The 25,466-nt window shown below is 38.3% G+C and overlaps 1 protein-coding gene across 8 annotated transcripts in view; it reads right to left on the bottom strand.

The window, feature by feature from the left end:
* The window catches only part of PAM (peptidylglycine alpha-amidating monooxygenase), a 209,762-nt gene that overhangs the window by 11,492 nt on the left and 172,804 nt on the right, over window positions 1-25,466 (bottom strand). For 4 of the 8 annotated variants that reach the window (XM_045020809.1, XM_045020810.1, XM_045020812.1 and 1 more), the window contains 8 exons: window positions 23,371-23,679; window positions 16,243-16,372; window positions 10,490-10,606; window positions 9,791-9,863; window positions 9,019-9,226; window positions 8,103-8,303; window positions 5,791-5,909; window positions 258-357 (listed from right to left, as the gene is read on the bottom strand). In XM_045020809.1, coding sequence (XP_044876744.1) covers window positions 258-357; window positions 5,791-5,909; window positions 8,103-8,303; window positions 9,019-9,226; window positions 9,791-9,863; window positions 10,490-10,606; window positions 16,243-16,372; window positions 23,371-23,679 — 1,257 coding nt within the window. The remainder of the gene's footprint in view (window positions 1-257; window positions 358-5,790; window positions 5,910-8,102; window positions 8,304-9,018; window positions 9,227-9,790; window positions 9,864-10,489; window positions 10,607-16,242; window positions 16,373-23,370; window positions 23,680-25,466) is intronic. The other 4 variants (XM_045020813.1, XM_045020814.1, XM_045020815.1 and 1 more) reach the window with 2 other exon arrangements.

Genomic DNA, 25,466 nt, shown 5'->3' with positions numbered 1-25,466 from the left:
ATCTGCCCAGGATTCATATTTGATATAGACTGGGAATTAATGTTACAAATGAATGGTAAAAAGAGCAGCCAGTTTTTTGCTAAACATGCTTATTTTAAGCAGTGAAATGTGAACATGAACATGGAAAAAGAAAATTCAACTGTTTAGCTAAAGCAATGAATCCAATCCTTAATTACTCAGGGGACAGACAATGGACAGGGGATGTCAGTCACTGAGAAGTGTCTTTTAAAGTTCAAGTCAAAACAAAAGCAACATACTTTCTGTGGAAGTGAACTTCCATACTGTTTTGGCATGAGCATCTCCAACGTACACCGTTTTGTCTTCTGAAGCAACAATGTCATGTGGCATCTCAAAGCTCTGTCAAGATAAACAGCCACAAATCACTTCTAAATGACTACACAATGAATTAGATCACAAATGCAAAAGGCCTGTTTAATCAGAAATTTGAGATACAGAGCCAAATTTAGCTCTCATACAATGGGAGCTATAGCTGATGCTGGTGCCACCCCTTAAAAGGAGAGAAGAGACAGGAATTACATCTCCAGGGGCAGTAGTTATTGTCATGATTTATAGAGAACTCAACATGCCATACATTGTGCAGACAATTCAAACCTAGTGATTTACACTTTTTTTGCACAGTCCATTTTTGTCAATATTTTGATTAAACATTTAAAGAACTGAATATGGATATTATTGTGCTACACAATTAAATGAAAAGCTAATTTGTTTATAAATATAGTAGATGGACAAAGGGGAGGTAAAGTGGCGAATATGGATAGCCATCACATAAGTAGAGTGCACATATATTTTATAGACATATATATGCACTAAAGTAGAAGCTTTTTATGTATAAACCTCCACATATTTGTATAGGCAACTGGCATTTCCTAACTTTTGAGTGCTTGACTTTACAACCTTGATGATATTTTAACGTAGGTTTTTGGACATAATATACTTCATCACTATCACAGCTGCAAGCATTGATACAGAATCACTTACCCGCTACTAATTCTAGCAAGGTGCATACCAAGTGGTTCGTTACTTCCAAAGCAGAATAAAATTAGTAAACTAAGAATTGGGCCCAACAGCTGTAAGCCAATAATATTAATTTGCCTTCTTTTCCATAAGGTTTCCATATATTTTTCAAGTCAGCAACTGTCCCAATTACTGCACATTCTTAGCAGCATGGAAAACGCCAAACCCCTTCACCGCCTCCCTATTTTCCCCCCACACCCTCATGCAGTCTTTCGAGGATTGAGAGACGGGAGTGAAGAATGAGAACGTTTCCCATGTGTTTGGGAATAAGAATCATGAGACTGATCTTGTCTCCTACATGATAATGCATAGTGATATCCACTATGTCATCAGGCCTAGCTAATTGTGTCTGAATATTTGAAATAAACAATTATTTCTGAATATTTTACATACTAATATATTATCAACTGTTGCAAACAGCAGCATATTTAACTCTTGGAATAGGTGGACAAAGGGCTCCTATGTTAGCTAGGGTTGCCAACTTTCTAATCACACAAAACTGAACACCTCTCCCCGCCCCATGCCCCTGCGCCACCCCTTCTCTGAGGCCCCACCCCCACTTGCTCCATCCCCCCTCCCTCTGTTGCTCACTCTCCCCCACCAGGCTGGGGCAGGGGGTTGGATGTGGGAGGGGGATGCGGGTCTGGGATGGAGCCGGGGATGAGGAGTTTGGGGTGCACGAGGAGGCTCCAGGCTGGGGCTGAGGGATTCAGAGTGTGGGAAGGGGTGCAGGCTCTGGGGTGGGGCTAGGGATGAGGGGTTTAAGGTGAAGGAGGAGACTCAGGGCTGGGGGCAGGGGTTTGGAGATGGGGCAGGGTGTGGGCTCCGGGAGGAAGTTTGGGTATGGGAGGGGACTCTGGGCTGGGGCAGGGGTTGGGGTGTGGGAGAGGGATCAGGGTCCTGGCAGTGCTTACCATGGCTCCCAGGAAGCAGCCGCCAGCTCCCTGCAGTCCCTAGGTGTATGGGTGGCTAGGGAGGCTCCACATGCTGCCCTCGCACCTTCAGGTGCCACTCCCGCAGCTCCCATTGGTCACGGTTCCTGGCCAATGGGAGCTGTGGAGCTGGCCGGACTTTTAACGGCCCAGTCGACGGTGCCAACTGGAGCCGCCAAGGTCCATTTTTCACTGGGCATTCCAGTCGAAGACTGGATGCCTGGCAACTCTAATGTTAGCATGCTGGCAAAAATTTTAACTCCTAGCTTCATGATGTTGCATAATTTACTAGAGCAAATATTAATAAATAGTTTTTTGTGTCAGATAACATACTGTGCAAGACAAAGCAAGGTCAATATCAAAGCAAAGTCCATCTTGTAGCTTCAATCACTAACCAATTCTCGTAAAACCCACAGGTAGTGTTTTCTGCAAGTGGTAATCTCTTCCAAGTTAAAAAGAATGTGGGAGGAGGATGGGGGGAGGAAAGGGAAGAGGCTGAAACAGAGGGAAGGAAGAAATAATAAAATTGGACATTTGGCCTTTAATCTGCAGAGATCAGTCTCTTCTTCTGTTTGGCTTTACACATCAAATTAGTTTCTTGGCTGGAACGCTATCCTTAGTGTTTGTAACCTAGTTAAATGAGGGACTTCCACGAGAAGCAATAAGCTGCTGTGTGCTGAGTAAATTCTAAGGCAGTACTTATGTGTTGTGCAATTTAAAACTCGTTTACTTAGGGGAAAATGGAAAATTAAATAATTTCTATTTTCTGTTGAAACTACTATTGCAGACTTTTCAGCAGCAAGCCTGATAGTTGATTTTAGCAAAGCTTTTGATACGGTCTCCCACAGTATTCTCGCCAGCAAGTTAAAAAAGTATGGATTGGATGAATGGACTATAAGATGGATAGAAAGCTGGCTAGATTGTCAGGCTCAGTGGGTAGTGATCAACGGCTCGATGTCTAGTTGGCAGCCAGTATCAAGTGGAGTGCCCCAGGGGTCAGTCCTGGGGCCGGTTTTGTTCAACATCTTCATTAATGATCTGGATGATGGGATGGGTTGCACCCTCAGCAAGTTCACAGATGACACTAAGCTAGGGGGAGAGGCAGATATGCTGGAGGGTAGGGATAGGGTCCAGAGTGACTAGAAAAAATTGGAGGATTGGGCCAAGAGAAATCTGATCAGGTTCAATAAGGACAAGTGCAGAGTCCTGCACTGAGGATGGAAGAATCCCATCTGCTGCTACAGGCTGGGGACCGACTGGCTAAGTGGCAGTTCTGAAGAAAAGGACCTGGGGATTAGAGTGGATGAAAAGCTGGATATGAGTCAACAGTGTGCCCTTGTTGCCAAGAAGGCTAATGGCATATTGGGCTGCCTTAGTAGGAGCATTGCTAGCAGATCTAGGGAAGTGATTATTCTTCTCTATTTGGCACTGGTGAGGCCATATCTGGAGTATTGCATCCAGTTTTGGGCCCCCTACTATAGAAAGGATGTGGACAAATTGCAGAGAGTCCAACGGAGGGCAATGAAAATGATTAGGGGGCTGGGGCACATGACTTATGAGGCTGAGGGAACTGGTTTTATTTAATCTGCAGAAAAGAATAGTGAGGGGGGATTTGATAGCAGCCTTCAACTACCTGAAGGGGGGTTCCAAAGAGAATGGAGCTAGGCTGTTCTCAGTGGTGGCAGACGACAGAACAAGGAGCAGTGGTCTCAAGTTGCAGTGGGGGATGCCTAGGTTGGATATTAGGGAAAACTATTTCACTAGGAGGGTGGTGAAGCACTGGAATGGGTTACCTAGGGAGGTGGTGGAATCTCCATCCTTAGAGGTTTTTAAGGCCTGGCTTGACAAAGCCCTGGCTGGGATGATTTAGTTGGGGTTGGTCCTGCTTTAAGCAGGGGGCTGGACTAGATGACCTCCTGAGGTCTCTTCCAACCCTAATCTTCTACTAACACTGCCCTCAAGAGTCAATCCCCCTTAGAGCTGAGACAGTTTCATGATTCTTGCACTGAGGAGCTATCAGCGCAGGAGCGAGACTCTTTAGAGAAGCAAATGTTGTTCCTGCCTTACATGCCTTTTCCAGATATCTTTCACATTGTTCAAAACACAGGAATCAACTGATCTCTCATTGGACAAATATTCCCATCAATGTAGGAATCCCATCTTCTCTCTCACTCTTCAGCTTTAATTCATTGTCTTTCGGACTAATTTGGGAATTCTTATACTTCCAAAGAGGTCAGTCTTAGGAACCCTATTTAGGATCAGCTTCCTATTCACCAGCAAGGAAACAACTGTCAATCAAGCCTTTTCTGTTCCAAGTGAGTACACTGGAGGCCTGAATGAAAGGGTGAACTAGCTCTGTTGGGTTCTGAAAGTGATCTATTTCCTTAGAACTGATCAATATATCCTTAACCAGAGAATCCCAACAATGATCTGCTATACATAGAGAAAAAAGTCACACTAAATATACGGGACTATCAACTGATATGGGACAATTATCCTCAATCTCCTGAATGGGGTGGAGAATGATGCAGAAAGCATGATATAAATATTAACTACACGCGTCGGTGCAGTTATCCTGTCAAATCACTAATAAATATAAGATCTCTCTCCCCCATGCCAAACTCTTTTAGGTAATTTGTCCCTTCCTAAGGGAAAGGATGCAGATGAGTGTTTCACTTGCTTTTATTTGTAAGAACCTGAAAAACATTTTTGTATGAAGAAATATTGACTTTGAGCTTAAATAGCTTTCATTCATCTACATCTCTGAAGATATTTCTGGGAAAAATAATTACATCTTTTCACTACAGGATATTTCTGAAAGTTGTGCAAATGGTTTACTATGCAAGCTCAAGAATCAAATTTTCAGCAATCCCCTTTAAGTGTGCATGAAAAGTTTGCCAATATAATTAAGGAAGTCAGCTGCAAACTTTGTTCTGATTATCAACATCCACTCGCTCTCAAAAAATAAAAACTTCTCCACAGTCTTGTAAGGTCTCTCTCTGCCTGGAAACACTAGTAACACAAAAATTAAAAAGCATAATTTACTGTGTGGCATGTTTCTAAACAGGTTTGTGTAAAACCATGAATGTTGGTTTCAACCCAGTTTATTTTTATTTATAGAATTGTGTATACACGCACAGCAATTTATGAATACTGAGAAAGACAACATTTGGCACAGCTTAAAATAGGATTGCAACAAATAGGGTATGATACACACAATACTGGCAACTTCTGACATCCCTTCTTTGATTTACACCAGGCTATGAGAACTTTTAGTATATTTAAAAATAACTTTAAATTACAATATTACTTGATTGAAAGTTCGGTATCCCATAGTTCTACACTGGTCTTCTGCAAGGAAGGCATGTAGTCACATTATATAAATTTATATCCCCAGACAGGAGTACTATTACTGTTTATATTAGTATATTATTACTGTATAAAAAATAAGAACAACTCTGAACCTCTATTCTTTCCTTAAACTAACTTGAAAGGCACAGCTCAGTTTGGATAAGTCACTCATTCTCATCTCTGACTGGCAATATCCACATGGTAATTTAAAATGTCAGGTGCATAGTGTCTACTGAACCTTGGACAGCTGCTGTATTGAAACTTGTATTGTTCTGGGGTTTCACCTGATCAACAGTGTGCAAAGGATGCCTTAGAGTATATGAAGAAAAATTACAATAAAGTACAATATAATACAGCAACTCAGACCCTGGAATCATCCTGCTAAACATTAAAGTTTGTATGAAGTGTGAGGGAGTTAGACATCAGTGTACCCATGTGCTAAATCCACCAAGAACACTGTGAAATACAGTACCTTTCTAACGGGAATGAAAGTGTCCATTATTTCTCCAGTGGAAAAATTCATCATAAATCCTTGCACTGGTTCTATGTCTCCAGGATACGGCATTCCATTAACTGCAAAGAGCAGACCACCTGCAACAACAAATATTCATTAGTGACCGACAAATTATTTTCTTCTATTTACAAAATAGCATAAGATGAAAAAGTTGTCTCAATGAGACAGAATCAGAAGCAACTATAGAAGAACAAGAGCTCCAGACACAATGAAACATTTATTTAAATTGAATTAGGGAAGGTTGGAAGCTGTGTAAACCAATAGGATGGAACAGGAAAGTCCTCCTAGGGAGTTTTCTGCACATCACCAGATTCAGAATGAATAGAGGAAGGGAAAAAGAAATAAAAAAGAAGCATATGGATTCCCTGGAAGTTTGAAATCTAGCAGAAATGAGCTGGAGCTCTTCCCTGAAAAGATGTCATCTGTAAGCATGTATAAAAAAAATGAATCCTCCTTCTTTACCCTTTTTTACCTTTTAAGCTTAATTTAAACAAACAAAACGAAACACCCTGTTTTCATAGAATCATAGACGATTAGGGTTGGAAGAGGTCTCACGAGGTCATCTAGTCCAACCCCCTGCTCAAAGCAGGACCAACCTCAACTAAATCATCCCAGCCAGGGCTTTGTCAAACCGGCCCTTAAAAACCTCTAAGGATGGAGATTCCACCACCTCCCTAGGTAACCCATTCCAGTGTTCCACCACCCTCCTAGTGAAATAGTTTTTCCTAATATCCAACCTAGACCTCCCTCACAACAACTTTTGTCCCTGCAATGGGCTGGTTTGGTCAGGACTGTCAGAGTAAAAGACACCAGCTGGCACCCTGTTCAGAGTCAGGGTGACCATGTGTGAGAATGATCACAGATGGAGTGTCCGTCTACTATAATGGCTAATTGGCTACTTCGAAGGGTGCTGTGATGGCAGATTGGTTCCTGTGTGCTCATGTAAGAGTACAGAAGATCCTCTCATGCCACTTGGCATCCTTGCTTCCAGTTGTGTCCAAGACAAACAAAAACACCCTTATGATCAGGTTGGTTGCTTCAGCACTTTTCTAGAGCTTTTACACTTCCAAATCTCTGAACTGGCTCTTCAGGAAGCAGTACGCCCTGTTTGTGACTGACAAGAAGTGCTGTTTTAAGCATGGTGGATTCTCTCCCCCTTTTGGTTTATTCTTTCTCCTGTTTTCCCCACTTTTTAATTTTAATTCCTGTTTTCTATTTTCTACTTCCTTCTCTGGTTATTTTGCTCTAATCATGGTCATCTTCTTTTACCCTCCCTTTTCTCTCCTTTCATTCCCAGAAATGCCTCTCTTTCCTCATGCCTAAGAAGCAACACATGCCCATAATTACAGCACAAGTAAAGTGATGAATACAGATTTCAAACCTGGTATAGAATATGAAACTGTTTAAAAACCTTAGAAAGTATTAATGTCTACTGTTTACTTTGAATTTCCAGGCCTCAGAATGTAGGTGGTACATAAGACATCAAACTGGAGGGTTTTTTTTGTTTTTAAATAGTAGCTGAAGAAAAGATATAATACCGCCACAATCCAAACATCCCTGAACTCTGGATCTAACTTTTTACTTTGCTCCCAACATAACTATACACATTTGGCTACTAAATTAAAAAAAAATCTTAAGTTTTGATATATATATTTAAAAAAAGGTAATAATTGGAGATATACCAATCTCCTAGAACTGGAAGGGACCTTGAAAGGTCATTGAGTCCAGCCCCTTGCCTTTACTAGCAGGACCAAGTACTGATTTTGCTCCAGCTTGCTAAGTGGCCCCCTTAAGGATTAAACTCACAACCCTGGGTTTAGCAGGCCAATGCTCAAACCACTGAGTTATCCCTCCCCCCAACAAAAGCAACATCATCATGAAATAGTTTTTTATTCTCTGATTTTTATTATTGTTCTCTATGAAATCTGACAATTTCTTTTCCTGCTGTTTGGAAATATTTTTTGCTGTTCCTCTAATGGAGTTTGTTATTTGACTATGCAACCACAAAGGTAAAAAGTGCAAACAATATTGCCTATTTGTTGGCATTACATTTAAGGAGGCTAATTTCTTCATAATTTCTCAGGAATGGAAAGGTAGCTTTTTTCCCCAAAAATTACACAGTTGCAAAAATCTACATGATAATTTTGAAACAGAACAAATTTTTGGCTTAAGATATGTGATAGTCTCTCAATGAAATAATATTGTGTGTTGAGATATCAAAGTGATTAAGCATATATTTTAAATGTTAAGAACATGAAAAAAGCAATTACCTGGAACATATGAAACTGCAAATAATTCTGTTCCAAACAATTTGTGTTTGATTTCTCTTGTGAATTCTCCAGTTTCTGACCTAAAACACTGAATTCGTCCATTTTCCCTGTCTGCTACACACAGCTGACCAAACTCGGGTACCAGTGTTAAGCTGTGAGGGATTCGGAACTGGCCAGGTTTGGCTTTGCCTACTGAAGTCTCTGCAAAAGAAAATATCCAATACATTCACAATCTGAAATAATCATCTTTGTCTCGAAATAGTGTTATTCTAAATTGTGCAATATAACTGTGGGAAAAATAATATACATGTTTCTCATTCTCGTTTTCACCAAAATTTTAACACTAAAAGTAAATGGAGTTACTTTCAATTTAAACCACTATAAATGAAGGGAAAAAAATCAGGCATAAATGTTTGTACTGAAGTTACTTACTTCACCATAAATGCTTGGCAAAGAAAAAAGTTTCATATTTAAACAGGGATTTAATTATTTACAAGAACTGAAAGGACTATGTCAAAGCTTAACTAGAAGTTACCACACCTCAGAATTTTAAGTTCTTATTCAAGCAATATTTTAAAAAATATGTTTATGAAAACAGAGGCATTTTATTGATAACCAAGTAAATTCATGTGCATAGTTGTTCTGGAAGTGTCTGGAAGACAGACAGTTTTTTCCTTCTGCTTTTTAAAAGAAGGTGTGTTTAAAAAAAAAATCTACATATCAGTGTATAGAACTATGTATGATGGTATTCAAAAGATAAGAAGGCCCTGATATCCAATCAGGGCCTGTGAGCATTACTGTAACAGAAATAAGTAGTAAATAACCACAGTGAATAATCTTACATAAGCTACATTTAATAGTTCATGACCACAGCAGTCTCAGTAGCTAGTTAAACATCAAGAGCCTTAATCAGTACCTTCCCCCCACTGCATGATGAACATTCCGTTTGGAGAGAACACAGCAATTCGGCTGTTACAATAGCCATCAGACACATAAATGTTGCCTGTGACTGGATCCACGGCCACATCGGTTGGTTGACAGAAGTGATTTTTGTCACTGCCTGGTTGCAAAGACCTTCCCAGGATCAATAAAGGTTCTTTATCACGTACTCCCAATTTGAACACCTTTTGTAGTCAATGGAAAATATAAGAGATTTCAAGTTATAGAAAGTGAAGCATGATAGCTAGTCCAGTATAATAGTCATTGTTTAGGGAAAGTATATAAATCTTCTCTATAGAAAGAACATTTTTACATGCAAATTTATTTTATTAGGCTTTTTATATACATATTGCTCCAATGAAGAAATCCATCATCAAGAATGTAATGGTGTTGATTCTGGAAAAAATCTGCATAAAATATAAATCATCAGCAATTTCAGCCAGTGAGGTAGCTGAGCACTGAATGCTTGTCTGTATGGGGAAATTGAACAGCATAAGTTATTCTGCTATAGCAAAGAAATATTTTTAGAATTAAGTCACTTTTATTCCACAACAGAGTGTCCATACAAGATGTTATTCTAGAATAATTTATTCCGCTATAGCTACTCCAGTGAATTTGCCCATATGGACAAACCTTTAATGTATATCTTAACAGCTACAATGTAATAATCTTATCAAGCCTTTAGCAAAATATACAAATTAAAAGTAATGAGATCACATACAGTACTTCTAGAAAAGCATTACACATACCTGATGGAGCGCTACATCAGTGACCCAGTAGTTACCATCTTTATCTATACTCAAGCCATGTGGTAAATAAAATCTGCAAACATAAATTTAAAAGAACTGCATTTTAAAAAAGAAAGTGATGTGGCAGATACTGTTATGTTCCATGACCGGTCTATTATCTATGTTAGCATCTAATTTTTCCCCAAGAGCAATTCAAGATTTTGCTCATCATCTACAAAGCCCTGTGCCCCTACTACTATCTAAGGTCCTGAGATACCTCTATGCCCCATTGCTGCAGTCAATTGGAATGCTCTTCTTATCAGCATACAAGGTTCAAGTCATGAGCAGCTGGACTTTCGTGGTAAAGGGCCCTCAGCCCTGGTCCTCACATTCAATCCCTTTTGCCAACAAGGGCAGCCTTTACGATGCTGTGCCAGACGTGTTTGCTCCATACAAATTTTTGTTAATTTGGGTCAGTAGATGAAGAGTATTGATTGTTAGGGAGTGGATGGAGGCAATGGCAAAGCTGGTTTTCATTCATTGCCCGCTGTTGGCAATACTGGTTGATTTTTTAATTTGGTTATAAATGAAACCAGATGTGAAAGAGATGAAATGTGACATAAGTCTCAGAATAAACAAATATATGGATTAAACTCATCAGGATGAAACGTCGTATACAAAAATATCAAAGTTTTATTAATAAAAGTAAATACAACTTACAGATTTTTGCCTGTGGAATCAAGAACTTCTGCATTACTTGGGTCTATTACAAGAATTGTGTTCTGTTCAATTGGTCCAAGTCCTCTTTGTTGGTAAACAAAGCTACTGTCAAATGAGCTATAAAGATATATTGAAATACAAAGTGAATACGTTAGAAGTTTCAGTTCACAAGAAAGATACATAACTTATAGCAGAACTTTGTAGACTAATAAGGGAAAACACCTAAATTTTGTAGGTTTTTGTGTATCTTCTTATACTTCTGTATTATCACTGAAGCCTTTTGGATGGCAGCTCTTCTCACGGATATCATGCCCAGTGACAGTCAATGTGTGTAATCAAAATGAGCAGATACAACCAAGACAATCCTGTATTTTCAATCATTGTTAAAAAAGCAAATTTCAGCTTCACTTTTTATTTTCTTTGCAATGACAGAGATTTGTTGTTGTTTCATGCCTCTCTGGGTACTTATGAAGATAGTTGCCAAGAAAGTCTTAAACTTGAATTGTTAACAAACTATGTTAATTTAGGTACATTTCCTATGCATTTTAATATTCTTGCGGGTGTTTATTACACTAACACCTGCTTTCTACTTTCTTTTTCTACTTTTCAGAAAATGATTGGTAGAAAAGCATGTCATACTATGTACATGTCCCCTTTCCTACAACTGCACCCCCAAAACAACTTTAAGTGTACAGCAAGTAAATTCAAGAACAAGCAAGATTTAGTTCTGCCATCTCAACTTTTAACCCAAAATGTAGGGAGCTAAGATTTCTTATATTCACAGAAGGCATAGTATGAGCCACTTATATGAGGTCTAATTTCCACATGCTTAACCAAGAAGAAAGTATTAGTGTACGTATCTCTGTCCATAAACTGATTTCAATAAGTGCTCCGCATTCAAGAAAGCTAAGCACTAATGGTATGTGCATATAAGTGGAATTCTTTGAATCAAAATTTTAATCTAATTAGGTGTAAAAATATAATTTAATTTTTGACTAAAATGTTTGAACATACTTGAATTACTACTTTTTTTTTTTTAAAAAGCAGTTTCTTAGTCCCTACTGAGTTCAATCCAATTGTGATCAATACATTTTGGTAAAAAGGAAGGTACTTTACAAAGCTTCAGACATGGCTGTGAATAAAACTATTAATACTCTATACATTACAGCATGAGCACTATAAATATTTAATGTTCTGGGGAAGTTATCTGTCCACAGTTTTCTATTTGGGAAAGTGATAGACTACTCAGATCTGTCTCACATCCATTGATTAGTTGGTTGATTTGTTTATTAAGTTTATGCACAAACCACAATTAGAAAATCTTTAGGGTTATATTCCTGTGTCATTAAAACGTACATCATGCTATCACCTGACACTACTTGTTATATCATCATCTAGGTTTTATTTTTTGAAAGGTACCAATAAATCCCTTCCTTTTCTTATGAACGATGATGCACAGGATGGCAGATTCTAGAACATTCCTCTTTTCTTTCATCCTAAACTTAGGAGCTAGAGCCCTGTGTATGGATGCAGGGTAATTACTATTCAGTCATTGATCAAGACACAGGCAAATGAATGACAGATACATGGGATGGATTTAAGCAGCAGGCTGTAACTTTATTTAACACTAGGAGGGGCGTTGTGTGTCCTGTCTCCTATTCTCTCTTATCAGGGATTTAACCAGGTCCAGTGCAATGTTCAGGACTCCCACCATACAACCAATAACTCAAGGCACATCTGCCTGGGCCTACACCCCCATCCACACTGCCTGGTAGCTATTTCCTGCCTAATCCATTTGTTAAAGCCATGGAGCCAGTTGTTAAGCCCCTGCATCTGACAAATGGACTTTGCTGTCCCTAAAAAAAGCTCAGGCCTAATATATTATACATCAGTGTGTAAGATCATGGAACCACGGAGGTTTGACTTTCTTCTGTTTAAATTATTGCGGGGGGGGGGGAGGAGGGAGAACATGCTGGCTAATACTAGGTCTAAAATCAAACCCATGAGGCATGATATTTAATATCATGCTAGTAAGCTCTTTGTTTATTCTCAGTAGACTGATTTTGCTGGCAAGCACGCTGATCTAGGATCTGAGTACATCTGGAGTCCTCCATGTTATGCTGGTGGATCTAATTCCACCCTTCATGTATTTCCATAATTACAACCCCACCTCCTTTGCTAGCGATGTTGCTGATAATGCTAATAAAAAAAATCCACTATTGGGAAGTGCAAAGGGCTTGTCTCTACGAACACTTAGTTTGTGGCAAACTGGTGTGTACAGCTACTCCCACAGTAGTCTGTTGTGCACAGAATACCTGGGGTAGATCCTGCTGCCCAGCATTACAAGTTCTGTAGTGCATTTTGATCTACCCCTTCTTTGAAACAGGAATAGTTCAATGCGCCTAGGGAACTTTTAATGCATGGTAACAGAGTCCACACAGATAATTAGTGTAGGATAGCATTACACCCCAGATTGCTACAAACTAATGTTGATACAGACAAGCCCTGATACTATGATGAATCAGGCATCTACTCCATCAGAAAGCAGATAAGCCACCTTTGCAGAGCACCTGATTTCCACTGCCCTAGAAAGCATAGCTCCAGAGCTCACTTTCTGATTAGTTGTAACACTTGGCACAGTATTTTAACTTCATATTTCTAGCCTTTGCTAATTAGGAATGCAGCTTTGAGAGGCATTCAGACCACAGCAGTCTTACAGTTCAAAAATCTGATTTAAATCCTGTATTATATACACCTCTACCCCGATATAATGCTGTCCTCGGGAGCCAAAAAATCTTACCGTGTTATAGGTGAAACCGTGTTATATCAAACTTGCTTTGATCCACCGGAGTGCGCAGCCTTCCTCCCCACCCCCGAGCACTGCTTTACCACATTATAACTGAATTTGTGTTATATCGGGTCGTGTTATACCAGGGTAGAGGTATATTTTATAAAACTGTAAAGACACTCACTTGATCAGTTACATAACTGACTAAACAGTTCTAATTTTTTCACTTTGAATAGCACATGCTTTTTAAAACAGAAAAAGCAGTTCTGCAGTGATCACACAAACAGGGTATTTGATTCATTTAAGAAAAAAATGTAAAATCACTTCGGATTCACTGAAGGAACAGAGCAATTTATAAACTAACCCTGGATTATAGGGGTTAGCATTGTACAACAATATTAAACTGCCTAGTTTAGTGTTCTAAAGCAGACTGAGTTTGCATTATAAGCCATACAGACCTTTCACTGAGCTGCATTTTGCTGTCTGAGGAGACTACTTTTTATAGCAAATATGAATAATACATTGGAACCATTTGTGCAATGCTAAAGCACTGCAAATTTGTGTTTGCTTCTTTCTATATAGTATGCTGGTGAAGCACTCAATCAGTGAAAATGGATTAAACCCCAAGGCCAAGAATTCATCAAATTTATGATTTGATGAAGGTTATTATATTCAATTAATGGCTTTGCACATTGGCAGCCAATCATAAACATTAACTTAGTTAAGACTGATACTGAATTGTGTGTGTTTTCCTGCTTTGCTTCTTCTCCATATTTCTTCCACCAGGCACATCTAACTCTGCATGTTTCCTTCCCAGTTCCCTCGTCCATTTCTATTGTTAAGGCTGACCACACTTCAAATGGGCAGCATCCAATATAATGAATATGCTACATGGGGCAGAAATTATTTTCTGACAGAAACATGTCTTCAAAAGCTGAAAAGGAATTTTAAAACTGCTCCATACATATACCAGACATTCATGATCATCATTGGTGGGCTCAGTTTCCAGTGGTGTGTTTTGGGCTCGGGCTGTATATATCACAATTGCCAAACTCTCAGAACACAAATTTCAGAAGTGACAAATGATGATAGGAGTCACACAGTAACAATAACTGCCAATTATTCTGAAATGTTTTTGATTCAACTTTTTCTTCAATGACACAAAAACCAACATTTATGTGCATGTGTGGGAGGGGAGATGAAAAGAATCACTTCAATACAAACTCTGAGTTGAAACCTGAATAATATAACCTATGTATGTGTCACCCTTTCAAAATCACATAGTCCATGTTTATATAAACTTCAGATAGAAAGATCACTTTGATATACTGCACAAGAGACTTAAAAGATTTATATCTTATCCATCATAGTAGTCTATTGGCTAAAAGCTATAATCAATGTACTGTTTTCATTACAGGGATAAGAGACAGCTTTCTCAAGCAAAGAAGGCTGTAAAATAATCTATCAAAAAGTACAACCTTTTAGAGAGACTACTAATTATGATAAAACTAAATTTCACCACAAAGGTTGAAACATACTCTTAAGTGTCATGTTTATGTATATATAGAAAAGGTTACTCGTAAGATACAGTAAGCCATGTTTAGTAGAGATGCTGTGTTTCTTTCTTCTTCCTGAATGTTTTAGAATTTATCCATACAATTTTAATATATAAATACAAAAAAGAGATAGTTACATATCCCTTCAAACAACAAAATATATTAATATATTTTCTGAAACAAGACGGAGCAGCCATATACACAAACACAATTTAGTTCTTCATTATCAGTAAGGATATGATTTGGTCACGGAGGTCATGGATTCCCTGACTTTAACTAACCTCCATGACTTCTTCGGCTTCAGCCCCCATGGCTGCAATGGGGACATCAGCCCTTGTGGCTACATCAGAGGCTGTCAGCCCCCCACAGCTGAGGCTGGAGCTTTCAGCCACTACATATGCGGCAGAGGCTGGAGCCCCCCAAACCGGGTGACAGAGCTCGGACTTCAGTCCCTCCATCCCTATTCTTAGTAAAACTCACGGACAGGTTGCAGGCTTCTGTGGATTTTTGTTTATTGCCCCCGGCCTGTCCGTGACTTTTACTAAAAATAACCGTGACAAAATCTTAACCTTAATCATCAGTGAAACTGCCTTAGAAGTCTGAATAAAACTACTTTTCATAACAAATTAGTCTTTTTCAATGCAGCAAACTGATTGCTGCCTCCTAGTATTTCTAAGAGACACCAGCCACCATGACTGCATTTTGTTTACCTTGTTTGTGCACCACTATCAGTGATATCAACTGTAAAACACATACTTCTATAGGCTAAATTCTGTTCTCAGCTGCACGCTTAAATTGATTTCAACATCAGCCCCATGTCACGATTGCTCATTCAGGGGTAGAATTTGGCATGAAAGACAGCGGGTGGGATTTTCAAAAGGTGCTTAAGTAACTCATCAGCACCAGTCCCACTGAAAGTCAGTCACTCAGACACTTTGAAAAATTCCATCCAGTGTATTGACTAGCAGGAGGAACTAGCTTTACGGTATGCAATACCAAAATAGTGGTTTACTTTTTATTTTTTTAATTTCTCATGTATTTTGCTACAAATAAGCTGCTCTTACTTTTGGGATCTCATTTTATTTCTCCCTTAGACCCCAAGCACTGGAGAAATAGCAATTTTCAGAGTCAGAAGTTTTATGGGAGCACAAAAACACTGAAGTTTTATCAAATTAGTGGATCAAACTTGTTTTGGGGAAGCACTACGTGACACACTAGCCTTCTCTTATTGTTCTAAAGATCTAGTCACTCTGGAGACTCAAATCTGTGTCATCTAACCATTCACTCTCCCCATATCTAACTATTGTAAGCAGGAACATTCTGTGTCTATTCCCTGCCTAAAGGAAATATGTTGAACAAATAGCATAGTCAACTATTTAAACATACTACTTAACAGAAGATCCACTTACTTTCTATCCCACACATGATCACCCCTGTGGAAAATAACCAGGTTATTTTTAGGGTCCAGGGCCAACCCAGAAACCTGGCCTAGTTTGAGGTTTACTCCAGGCCAGTCCACAGCCTCTTCTATGTGGAAATCTAAAAAAGAAATTCATGCAGTATATTTATGTGAAAATATGAAATTGGTAGAAAATTCACTGATTTATGATAGAAGGACATGCACATTTCCTTACATGCATTAAATGTGTTACCATTTGATTCCAAGCAGTAATTTTCTTATGATAAATATATATCATGCACAAGCAGTGGCATCCTGAGCTATGAAAAATGACAGAAAAATTGAAAACCTGCCTTTGATTTTATTCTCTTCTCCATCTTAATAGCATATATATGCACAGAATATTGTTTTATTATCAATTGTATATGTTCCTAGTACACTGAAAGAATGAATAAAATATACACAAAATTGCTATCTCGAATAATCAGCATATATAGTTTAGAGATAATTCTATTAACAATACATTAGTTTGGCATTTTTCAAAAATATTTTAATGTTTTCCAGTTTAATTTTAATGAGAATGGTATCAAAAGTGGGTGACTGAGAGCAAGTAGGGCAAGCCTATCATGTTTTTCAAAACAAAAATGTTCTATAACAGACACAGGCAGGGAAGAAATAAGCAACACAAAAGAAAAACAATGATGTGGCCCGAACAAACTAGCAGTACCTTTCAGGATTTGCTTATGTGATTTTGGGAGTCAATCACCTCCTTTACCTTGTATAGTCTGCACAGCCTGAGATCACATATTACATAGTGCCAACTAATTTATTGATAAAAAGAGCTAGATATTATTATGAAGTATCTGAAAAGACCTAAAAAACGGTGAGGTGGGATAGGGAAGAAGGGAGTATCTGTCCTCATTTATCCCGTGACCCATTTTACTTCTGAAGACATAAATATCTGGCAATTTTTACGTAACCCAGATCTGATTTTGACACTATACATCAAAATCACAGTAATAGAACAAGAGAGCATTCTACTAATTTGAGTCAGTCTCCTTGTTTGTACCAAAAAAGACATATGAAACTAGGAGAATTAAAAAAAATAATGCCTTTGGCCATTGTGGGTTTTTTTTTTCTTTTACCTCAAATTTTCTGCAGTAACAAAATGATTTCAGTACTGAAGATTTTTTTTTGAGAGGGCTGTTCCACCTTGTTCTTCAAGCAATGAAATTAAGTGAATCCAGCGACTTCTTGGCCAAAACAAAATAATTTAGAATCGCCTTTGAAATCCTTATGTCCCAAGATCTAGCATTCAACCATCATTTGAGTACTATATTGCCATCCCAATCCAGGATGGATTTAGAGTGTAACACACTACCAAAGCCATTAGCAACGACAGCTATAATCTCAGAGTTAGTCATTATGATTTACACTTCCAGTGGTGGTATATACACAATACCTATTTTCAAAAATGTGATGTAGCATTTTAAATTTGTAAATACCAGAGATTGATGAGTCTCCTGTATGACCCATCACACTTCTTGCAATAGCTTGCAATGATTTTGTTGCCTGAATTCCTGAGGGTAGCCAGCAAAGCATACTCCATGCAGAAACCTGAGTTATGTCCTTCAGCACTGAGGCAGCGGGATCAAGAGTGCTTTTGGTCTTGTGGCTATATTGTTTGGTGTTCAATATTGTTTATTTGTCTACAGACATCATGCAATAGGAAAATAAATTGTATTTCTGTATGACAACTGCTTCTCTAGAGGAGTATGTTTTTAAAATCCAAGTCTTTCTATTTTTATGAGAGGAAAAAGTAAGTCACTTGTAGAACGAGACAATCAGATCTGTGAAACAATATCTATTGCATGGCTTCTGAAAAAGAACAATTAGAACATACAAGAACAGATCCACAGGGCAATGGTTTGCCATAGTTTACATTTAATTTTATTTGCAGTAATGCAGATATTAAATCAAAATATGTTATTGTAAATACCCACTTTTAAATGTAATCTCTGAAGTCATTTGATCAATTCCTTCTTGCAATTTTGAAGGGAAAGATCACCCCATTACAAAATATTACAGCTGGATTTTTTGTCATATAGGAAAATGGTAAAAAGTTTAATATAATGCTGACTCATTAAAAAGAATACCTTAACGGCAAATATTCACAAAGCAACACTTCATGATGTGCTGGAAAAGTTTCTGTACACATGAACAAACAGAGAATCGCCACTCATTTTTTCACATAAAAGTTTTTCTTACTTAACAATATTTTCTATAGGGAGAAGGGGAGGGCAAAGGGAGATGACAGGGGAGGCTCCTCTTTCCCCAAAGGGCTTGAGTTAATTTTCCTCTCTCATTTTCTGCATGGTATAGTTTCCCCTTGGGCTGCTGAAATCAGAATCCTGTTCTGCAGACTAGGCCACTGAGAACAGCAGAATGAGGAAGGAAAATAAAAAATGAAATATAAAACTCTTCCTTTTGTTTTTTTCTTTTGCAGGGTAGAGTGAGGTCTCCCCTAAGCTCTTCTTTTCCTTCTCATGCTTTTTTCCACTGGTAGTGTCATTAAGTTGAGCCTGAGGGAGCTCAAGGTGAAGAAGGCCCCACCCATACCTGTCTCCTGCACTCTCAGCGAGATCTATTGCTCAGTCATAGTCACATCTTGATTCCATTTCTTTCCCCCCAAAACCTTGTTCTTTTGGTGCACTGTCACATAATCAAAATCAAAAGAAGTTTAGCATAGCAGAGGAAAAGGAAAATAGTAAGGAAATAAGTAACTACACATAAGATTACTGAACTAGATTATAACACAGTTTGGCCAGCCAGTGTGGACAGAGCCAAATCATGTTATAACTGGGTTTAAGTTGATGTGTTCACCTCTAGGTCTCTCTCTGCATAAGCACAAGTGGTAAGCCACTGTTGAAAGGTCTGAGTAGATGGGGTGAGAGACTTTTATGACTTAAGTGTGGAGAAACAAGAAAGAACAAATACGTTATATAGGGATTAAAATTACATAGATCTCTCATTCAGCTCAGTTTTTGACATGGCACTAAGATAATAAATTTGATCATATTTGCAAGAATCAACAATTTAAGAGTCAAGGACAAACATCTTGGAGCCTGGTTTTATCTTCCACCTTCCATTTGCTAGGCGACTCTGTACTTCATCTCAGAGGAGAATCCAAGTCAGAGTGATCGAGATATTCTTCACTTGGGGAGCAGAACCCAAGCATGGCTGTTGTTGCTCCTGACATGTCCTCTTATGAGATGGGACCTTGTAAAACTGGTAGTCATAAGGGGCTGCAATAAACCCACTGTGGTGGAGCATGAAGAATGAGGGCAGGGCCCCAAAGTTGTCCTTGCCAAGGTTGCTGGTTGAATCTCCTGCTAGGAGTTTCCTCTTCAGGGAGGCTATAATGTGGAGGAATCTTGTATAGACATCAGAATTGGATGAGAGGTCATCACTATATCTATCAAAGGGACAAGTGGTGCTGGTACCAGTGGTGAAGTCAGTACTGGGGACCAAAGAAAGTCCTGTCATTGTACTGGTAATGGAGGTCAATGGTTGGTTGGCTAGTGAAACTTTACCAAAGAATGTTGTGTCAGTACCAGCTGGAAATACCTCTCTGTACCTTAGAGAACTTTGCATGGGACTGGTGATCATGTTGGTACCAGAGGATGAGTACCATTGAAGATGGTAGTATCAGAGGGTAATAAGCTCTGGGAGGTTAATACTTGTGGAGAGTCTCTTGGTACCCTTCAGTAATGGTGATTCAGGCTCTGGATAATGGTGACTCTGGTAATGGTAATGGTGACTTCGGATAGGGACCCCATCAGAGTCAGTATGTCAGAGCTACCAAAGTGCAATTGGTGTGCCCTTCAGGCTTGGTTTCAGAATACAGTATCAGTGACTACTTCAGCTGGCTATGGAGTCCTTGAGTTTCAAAGGCCACTCTAGGTTGTTGGTTCTTCTTGGTGCACGGTGTGGTGGTCTTAGCCGGTGACATGGTCCAAAGGTGATGGGAGCCCATATCGGGACATGAAGTCTCTTGAGACCCAATGAGGGGGTGACTTTCCCCTTCGCTTGTCCTATTCTGAAGAATGGGGTCTTTTCTTCTTTGAAGGTCTGGGTGGTTCTGTTTGCTTACTGTTGTGGCAGAGATGGTTGCTGAGACTCTCTGAGCAACCAGATCCAAGGAACAAGGAGTGTGAATCAGACCCCAGGCCTCAGAGAGCACTCCATCAATAAGAGTTTTAGTCTGTCCTCCCTTACTTTGTTAGGTCTACTTTTAAAACCTGGAGAGGACATGAGTCTCTTGGTGGCAGCTTGAATGTCTGTTGCTGCAGGGGAAGACCTACGGCAGGTCTGGCAGGGTTTAAAGCCTGGGGTTTTGGGCATAACTGTTGCCTGAGGCTGTGGATCAAGGCCTGAGGAAAAAAACAAAGGCCCAGTAAATGAGGAAGGGAAGGGAAGACCCCCCCTAAAAAAAACCCAAAACCAATAACCCACAAATTGTGCTAAATAACAAAAAGTAAAGAAACTACAAACGAAAATAAAAAAATAGATTGAGATAACTAGCTACACAGCTTGCTACCTAAAGTACACTGTGACACACTGTCTCAAGTTGCAGGTGGCTGAGATGGAAACTGGAGTGGCAGTGTCTCTGCCCCCTCCCTTCATTCATGTGTAGCAGAGCACAAGGGTGCCTAGGGTGCAGGCACGGACCTGCAGACACTGCTGACGAAAATCTCTGAGAAAGCGCGCAGGGGTACACAGACATCCTGATATGGAGCACTCATAGGGTTACTACTTAAAGAAAAATGTAATGATGTGTGTGTCTATATATACACACAGAGAGAGATTATTTACCAATTTAGGTAAGAAAAATATTGAGCTACAGATATAAAAAAATCCGAAGTAAAATACTACTGAAATTAAAACTTAAAAACTTGAAATTAAACTAATGCTAAATATCAATACTATTAAACAAATACAACTAAATGAAAGTGGGTCTAGTGCTAAAAAACCTTAAGTGTTTCAAGTTTATATGAGTCATGTACTTGACAACAGGAACTGGCAACTAAGCATGTAAAGTTTAGTGTGATTTTTGTTTTATTTTTGCAGTATCTTCATCTGCAATCACAGCATAGGATGGTACTATTATTTTTTTTTTAAACTACATAAATAAAACAATTAAAATAATTTTGCATCCAATGTATTTAGTTGCTTCTTTCCAAACTGAAATCTGCTACTGAGAAGCCACACAATGTTTCATGTTAGTGTGCATAAATACTTTCCCTTCCAGAGAGCTCACAAAAGCTCATGCTAAAATAAATTTGTTAGTCTTTAAGGTGCCACAAGTACTCCTGTTTTTTTTGCGGATACAGACTAACACGGCTGCTACTCTGAAACCAGAGAGTAAATGTGTGATTCAAGATTTTTCACTTTATTATAACCACTCTTTTGCCAAAAGATGGCGCTGATAACTTCCTTGTAGTCCAGAATTTCTGTGAATAAGCAGTGCTGTATAGATTTAAAAGGGAAAATAAACTTTGATTTTAAAATATTTAAAGAAAAGATTTCAATTTTGCTTCTCTTGTTTCAAAAACTTCCAGGCAGGTCAACTGTACAAAGTAACACCCCCCCGTCCCGTCTCCAAAGCAAACAGCCAAACAAAAACCCAAAATGAACCAACCAACCAAACCCTATACTTGCAACCAAAAATATTAACGCTACAGCAATACTGAAAACGAATTGTTGCTTCTTTCTGTAATCAGGACTCACACTAAATGGTGCAGCAAGTCAGCATTTTATTCAGTTCACTGACATTCACCCACTCAATCAATTAAAATGGAAGGTAACTTACTCTAACATTTCTCTTTTCAAAATCATATTTCTTAACCTTCTGAACCTAGAGAATTCATTTTGCAGGAAAATACGTGCTTCTTGGTCATATGGCCTGATTTTTCATACACTAGCACCAGTTGAACTTCACAGTCTTTAATGGTGCTCGTCCTGATTTACACTTGTATATGGGAGAAGAAAATCAGGGCCATATTAGTGAACATTCCTCAACCTTTCCTCCCTGCCTCTCTTGCCAATAACTGTGGCTGTATTTCATTTAAAAGCAAGGAGCAACACCTAATACTAGAAGTCCATATCTCTGGTCTTCTATTAAATATTAAAGCCTGTATTTAGCGATTATTACACTATATTTGAACTGCATGTGAGCAGAAGGCATTCCATGCTCATATTTTAAATTGCAAATAAAAATCAAATGGATGATGAATAATTTATGTTTGTAAGGAAAATGTATTTGGAAACAGCAAGCTGGCTGTTTGCAACATAAAGGCAGCCTGTGATGCTACATCTCACACACACAAATGGCTGCCATGCATACATAACAGATACTCTTCACATGCTGTATTATCTGCCTTTCCACATTAGCGAGACTAAACACAATCAGTATCACAGAGACCACAACACAAGTAAAACAAATATGCTTTTATGGTTTTTGCTGTCATAGAAACCTGAAGGGAATGAGTTTTAATCTGTTAATTAGAGTAGCCAATCCTGATTTGAAATAAAGAAATAAATATTGCCTTTCTGGACCATTCCTCAATAACAACTACTTTTCTTCATTTAAAGAAAAATAGTTAGTGGAATTACAAGAAATAAAGCTTGTAAAATCTTGATGTCTGACAGGTCAAGTCAGCTGAAAAAAGTCAACGAGATCACCCCCATTAGTCATTTCAATGAAGCCAGTTGCATAAAGGGAAAAATAAAACACTTTAATTCACTACTATATCCATGGTTGTTTACTTCAATTTAGCAGAATGCCAAATTAACCACAATTTGTTCAACTCTCAATGTTTCAATTTAACAGCCCCGAAGTGAACTATTTGGATCTGATTATTCTAACTCAATTTTTCCAGTAGACTATAGCCACGCTTGATAATGGGAGAGAAAAGTTTATGATTTATGTAATCATGAGAAATGTAAAAAGACAAATTTCATAATTAGATCTTTTTGTGAAATTTCAAGCATCAACTGATCTTCCCTTCAGATTTTGCTAATGTGGATCACAGCTCTTACGTTGCAGTACATTGCTTAAAATGAACCCCTAACCCACCTCCAGTATGTTCTTTTTCCCAGCTTCCCTCACCATGTTGTAAAGAGAAATGTCTGTTCTCTGGAGGCCTCACGGTGGATTCTAGTCTGTGAAATTTGTGAATTCTGTTTCTGGCGAGACTAGTATTGGCCCTTTCATCGTGATTTGTAACCTCTCTGGCATCAAACCAGCCAAGATCCTTCTTTTGGACTACATTAGCAATCTCAGCTACAAGATCTGATTCTGCCTTTTCGGTAGGATTATACTTATGCACATGAACAACATCTTCCCTTTCTCCTAGCAGCTTGGAAATGAGTGAATAGAAATCACCTGTACAGAAAAGAGAAAAGATAAGAGGAGGAGAGGAGGGAAGATTATAATAGTTTATAAAGTTTTCTACAGTTTTAGCAAACTACAGTTTTAGCAAATATAAAAGTATTCATACAGTTATTGGTATGGTTAGGGCACGAAGGAACTGTTTTCAGTCTTTCCTAGATTTGAATGAAGAAAGCCTGTGACAGAGAGATATCAAACCTTTATTATCTGTAATTTACATAATAATTCCCATTTTTCCTGACATTTCAGGACTAAAAAAGAGCACATCACCCCACTAAAGATGTTCTTGGGAACAAAGGAATGTGTCCATGATTCCAACAAGAATTTCAATAAAGGATATTTACAGACCACTCTGCTGAATTTAGAAGCCAGAGTACTGCAGACTTATAAAAGAAAGATGAGAATTCCGTAGTCTTGTCAATTTTATCATTTCTGAAGTCAATAATGATAATATGAATACATTTCAAAATATCTTTTTTTGAAAAGTATTATTGCTTAATAAGCCCAGGCTACAAGAAAGAAAACTTAATCTGCAATATTTTCAACATAACGTGCTGCAGAAAGCAGACTCACTAGCTACAAGATATATTTACAGACAATTTTTAACTAGACATAGTAGCATTCTTCAGTGCATTACTCCTTCCTAAAAATCACTCCCCAAGCAATCAGGAAGCAGTTGTACCTACAGTATTATAAGAAATCAGCATGCTTTCCCATAACCTACCACGCCTGTATCAAGTTCTAGAATGTTGGCCCAAGAACACAGAAAAAGAAAAATTAACCTCAGTGTAAAACGTAGATTTTTTTTTTTGTTGCAAAAAATCAGTTTTAACCACATTGATTTATGTTTAATCTTGTAAAAAGACTTAAAATGGTGACAATGAGGGCTATCCTTAGGGATTCTGCTGCCCGAATCCAAACTAGCTTTATATACTCCACCAGCTTGCAGTCACCCACACAATAACTGAACATTTTGTTGCTCTAAGCAAATGTCAGTTCTGTCTGTATGTTAGAGCCACAGGGGAACAGATATTCAACTAACAAATTATGCTTTTAATTTGTGGTAAATATATAGTGATGAGTCCTTTCATTTAATTCTAGGTATACCTAATGAAGAGATAACTTATGATTAAGGAATTCATTATTTAATTTTTAAATTACAGTGATAGTGCCATATACATTTTTAAAAAAAATTTTATATTAAGTAGTAGGAAGTCAGAATGATAACATCTAAGCTTCAACTCATTCACTGGTTATTCATGATCATTAACTTGGTATGGGGGAAATTAAGTCTTTCAAAAAAAACCCTAAGAGATTCTGTCATGTTTATAAACGGTCCTGGTTCAATGATTTCAACTAGGCTTCCAATCTCTGGCCTTCAAGGAGAAATATCCCAGGTGAAAACTTCTGTCAGATAATAATTGCCAAAGTAATAGGGCCAATTTCAGCAAAATGAACAAAGAAAATTAGACCTGAACAAAATTTGTTATGCCATCTATGCTAGTATGCCTCATAAAACCTATTCTAAATGGCTAAATTCAACTAACTTGTCCAAATGCAGATTTACAAACCAACAACCCCAGACATTTAAAAACACATTTAAATAATCAGCTTTGCCTACAATATATATATTTATTCTTCCACAGGGTCTATTTGGGTTTGGAGCTGGGGCAGTTAGCACAGGCCACCATTTCCATTACCTGTGCTACTACAGCTGTCCATCATCTTGTACTCTGTGAAGGTGAGAAGGGCTCAAGTTTCTGGAATCTTAGGCAAATAGA

Source organism: Mauremys mutica, chromosome 6, assembly GCF_020497125.1.
Source record: "Mauremys mutica isolate MM-2020 ecotype Southern chromosome 6, ASM2049712v1, whole genome shotgun sequence".
NCBI lineage: Eukaryota > Metazoa > Chordata > Testudines > Geoemydidae > Mauremys > Mauremys mutica.
Note: the sequence above shows the minus strand (reverse complement) of the source record. Positions and strands in the feature narration are given on the sequence as shown.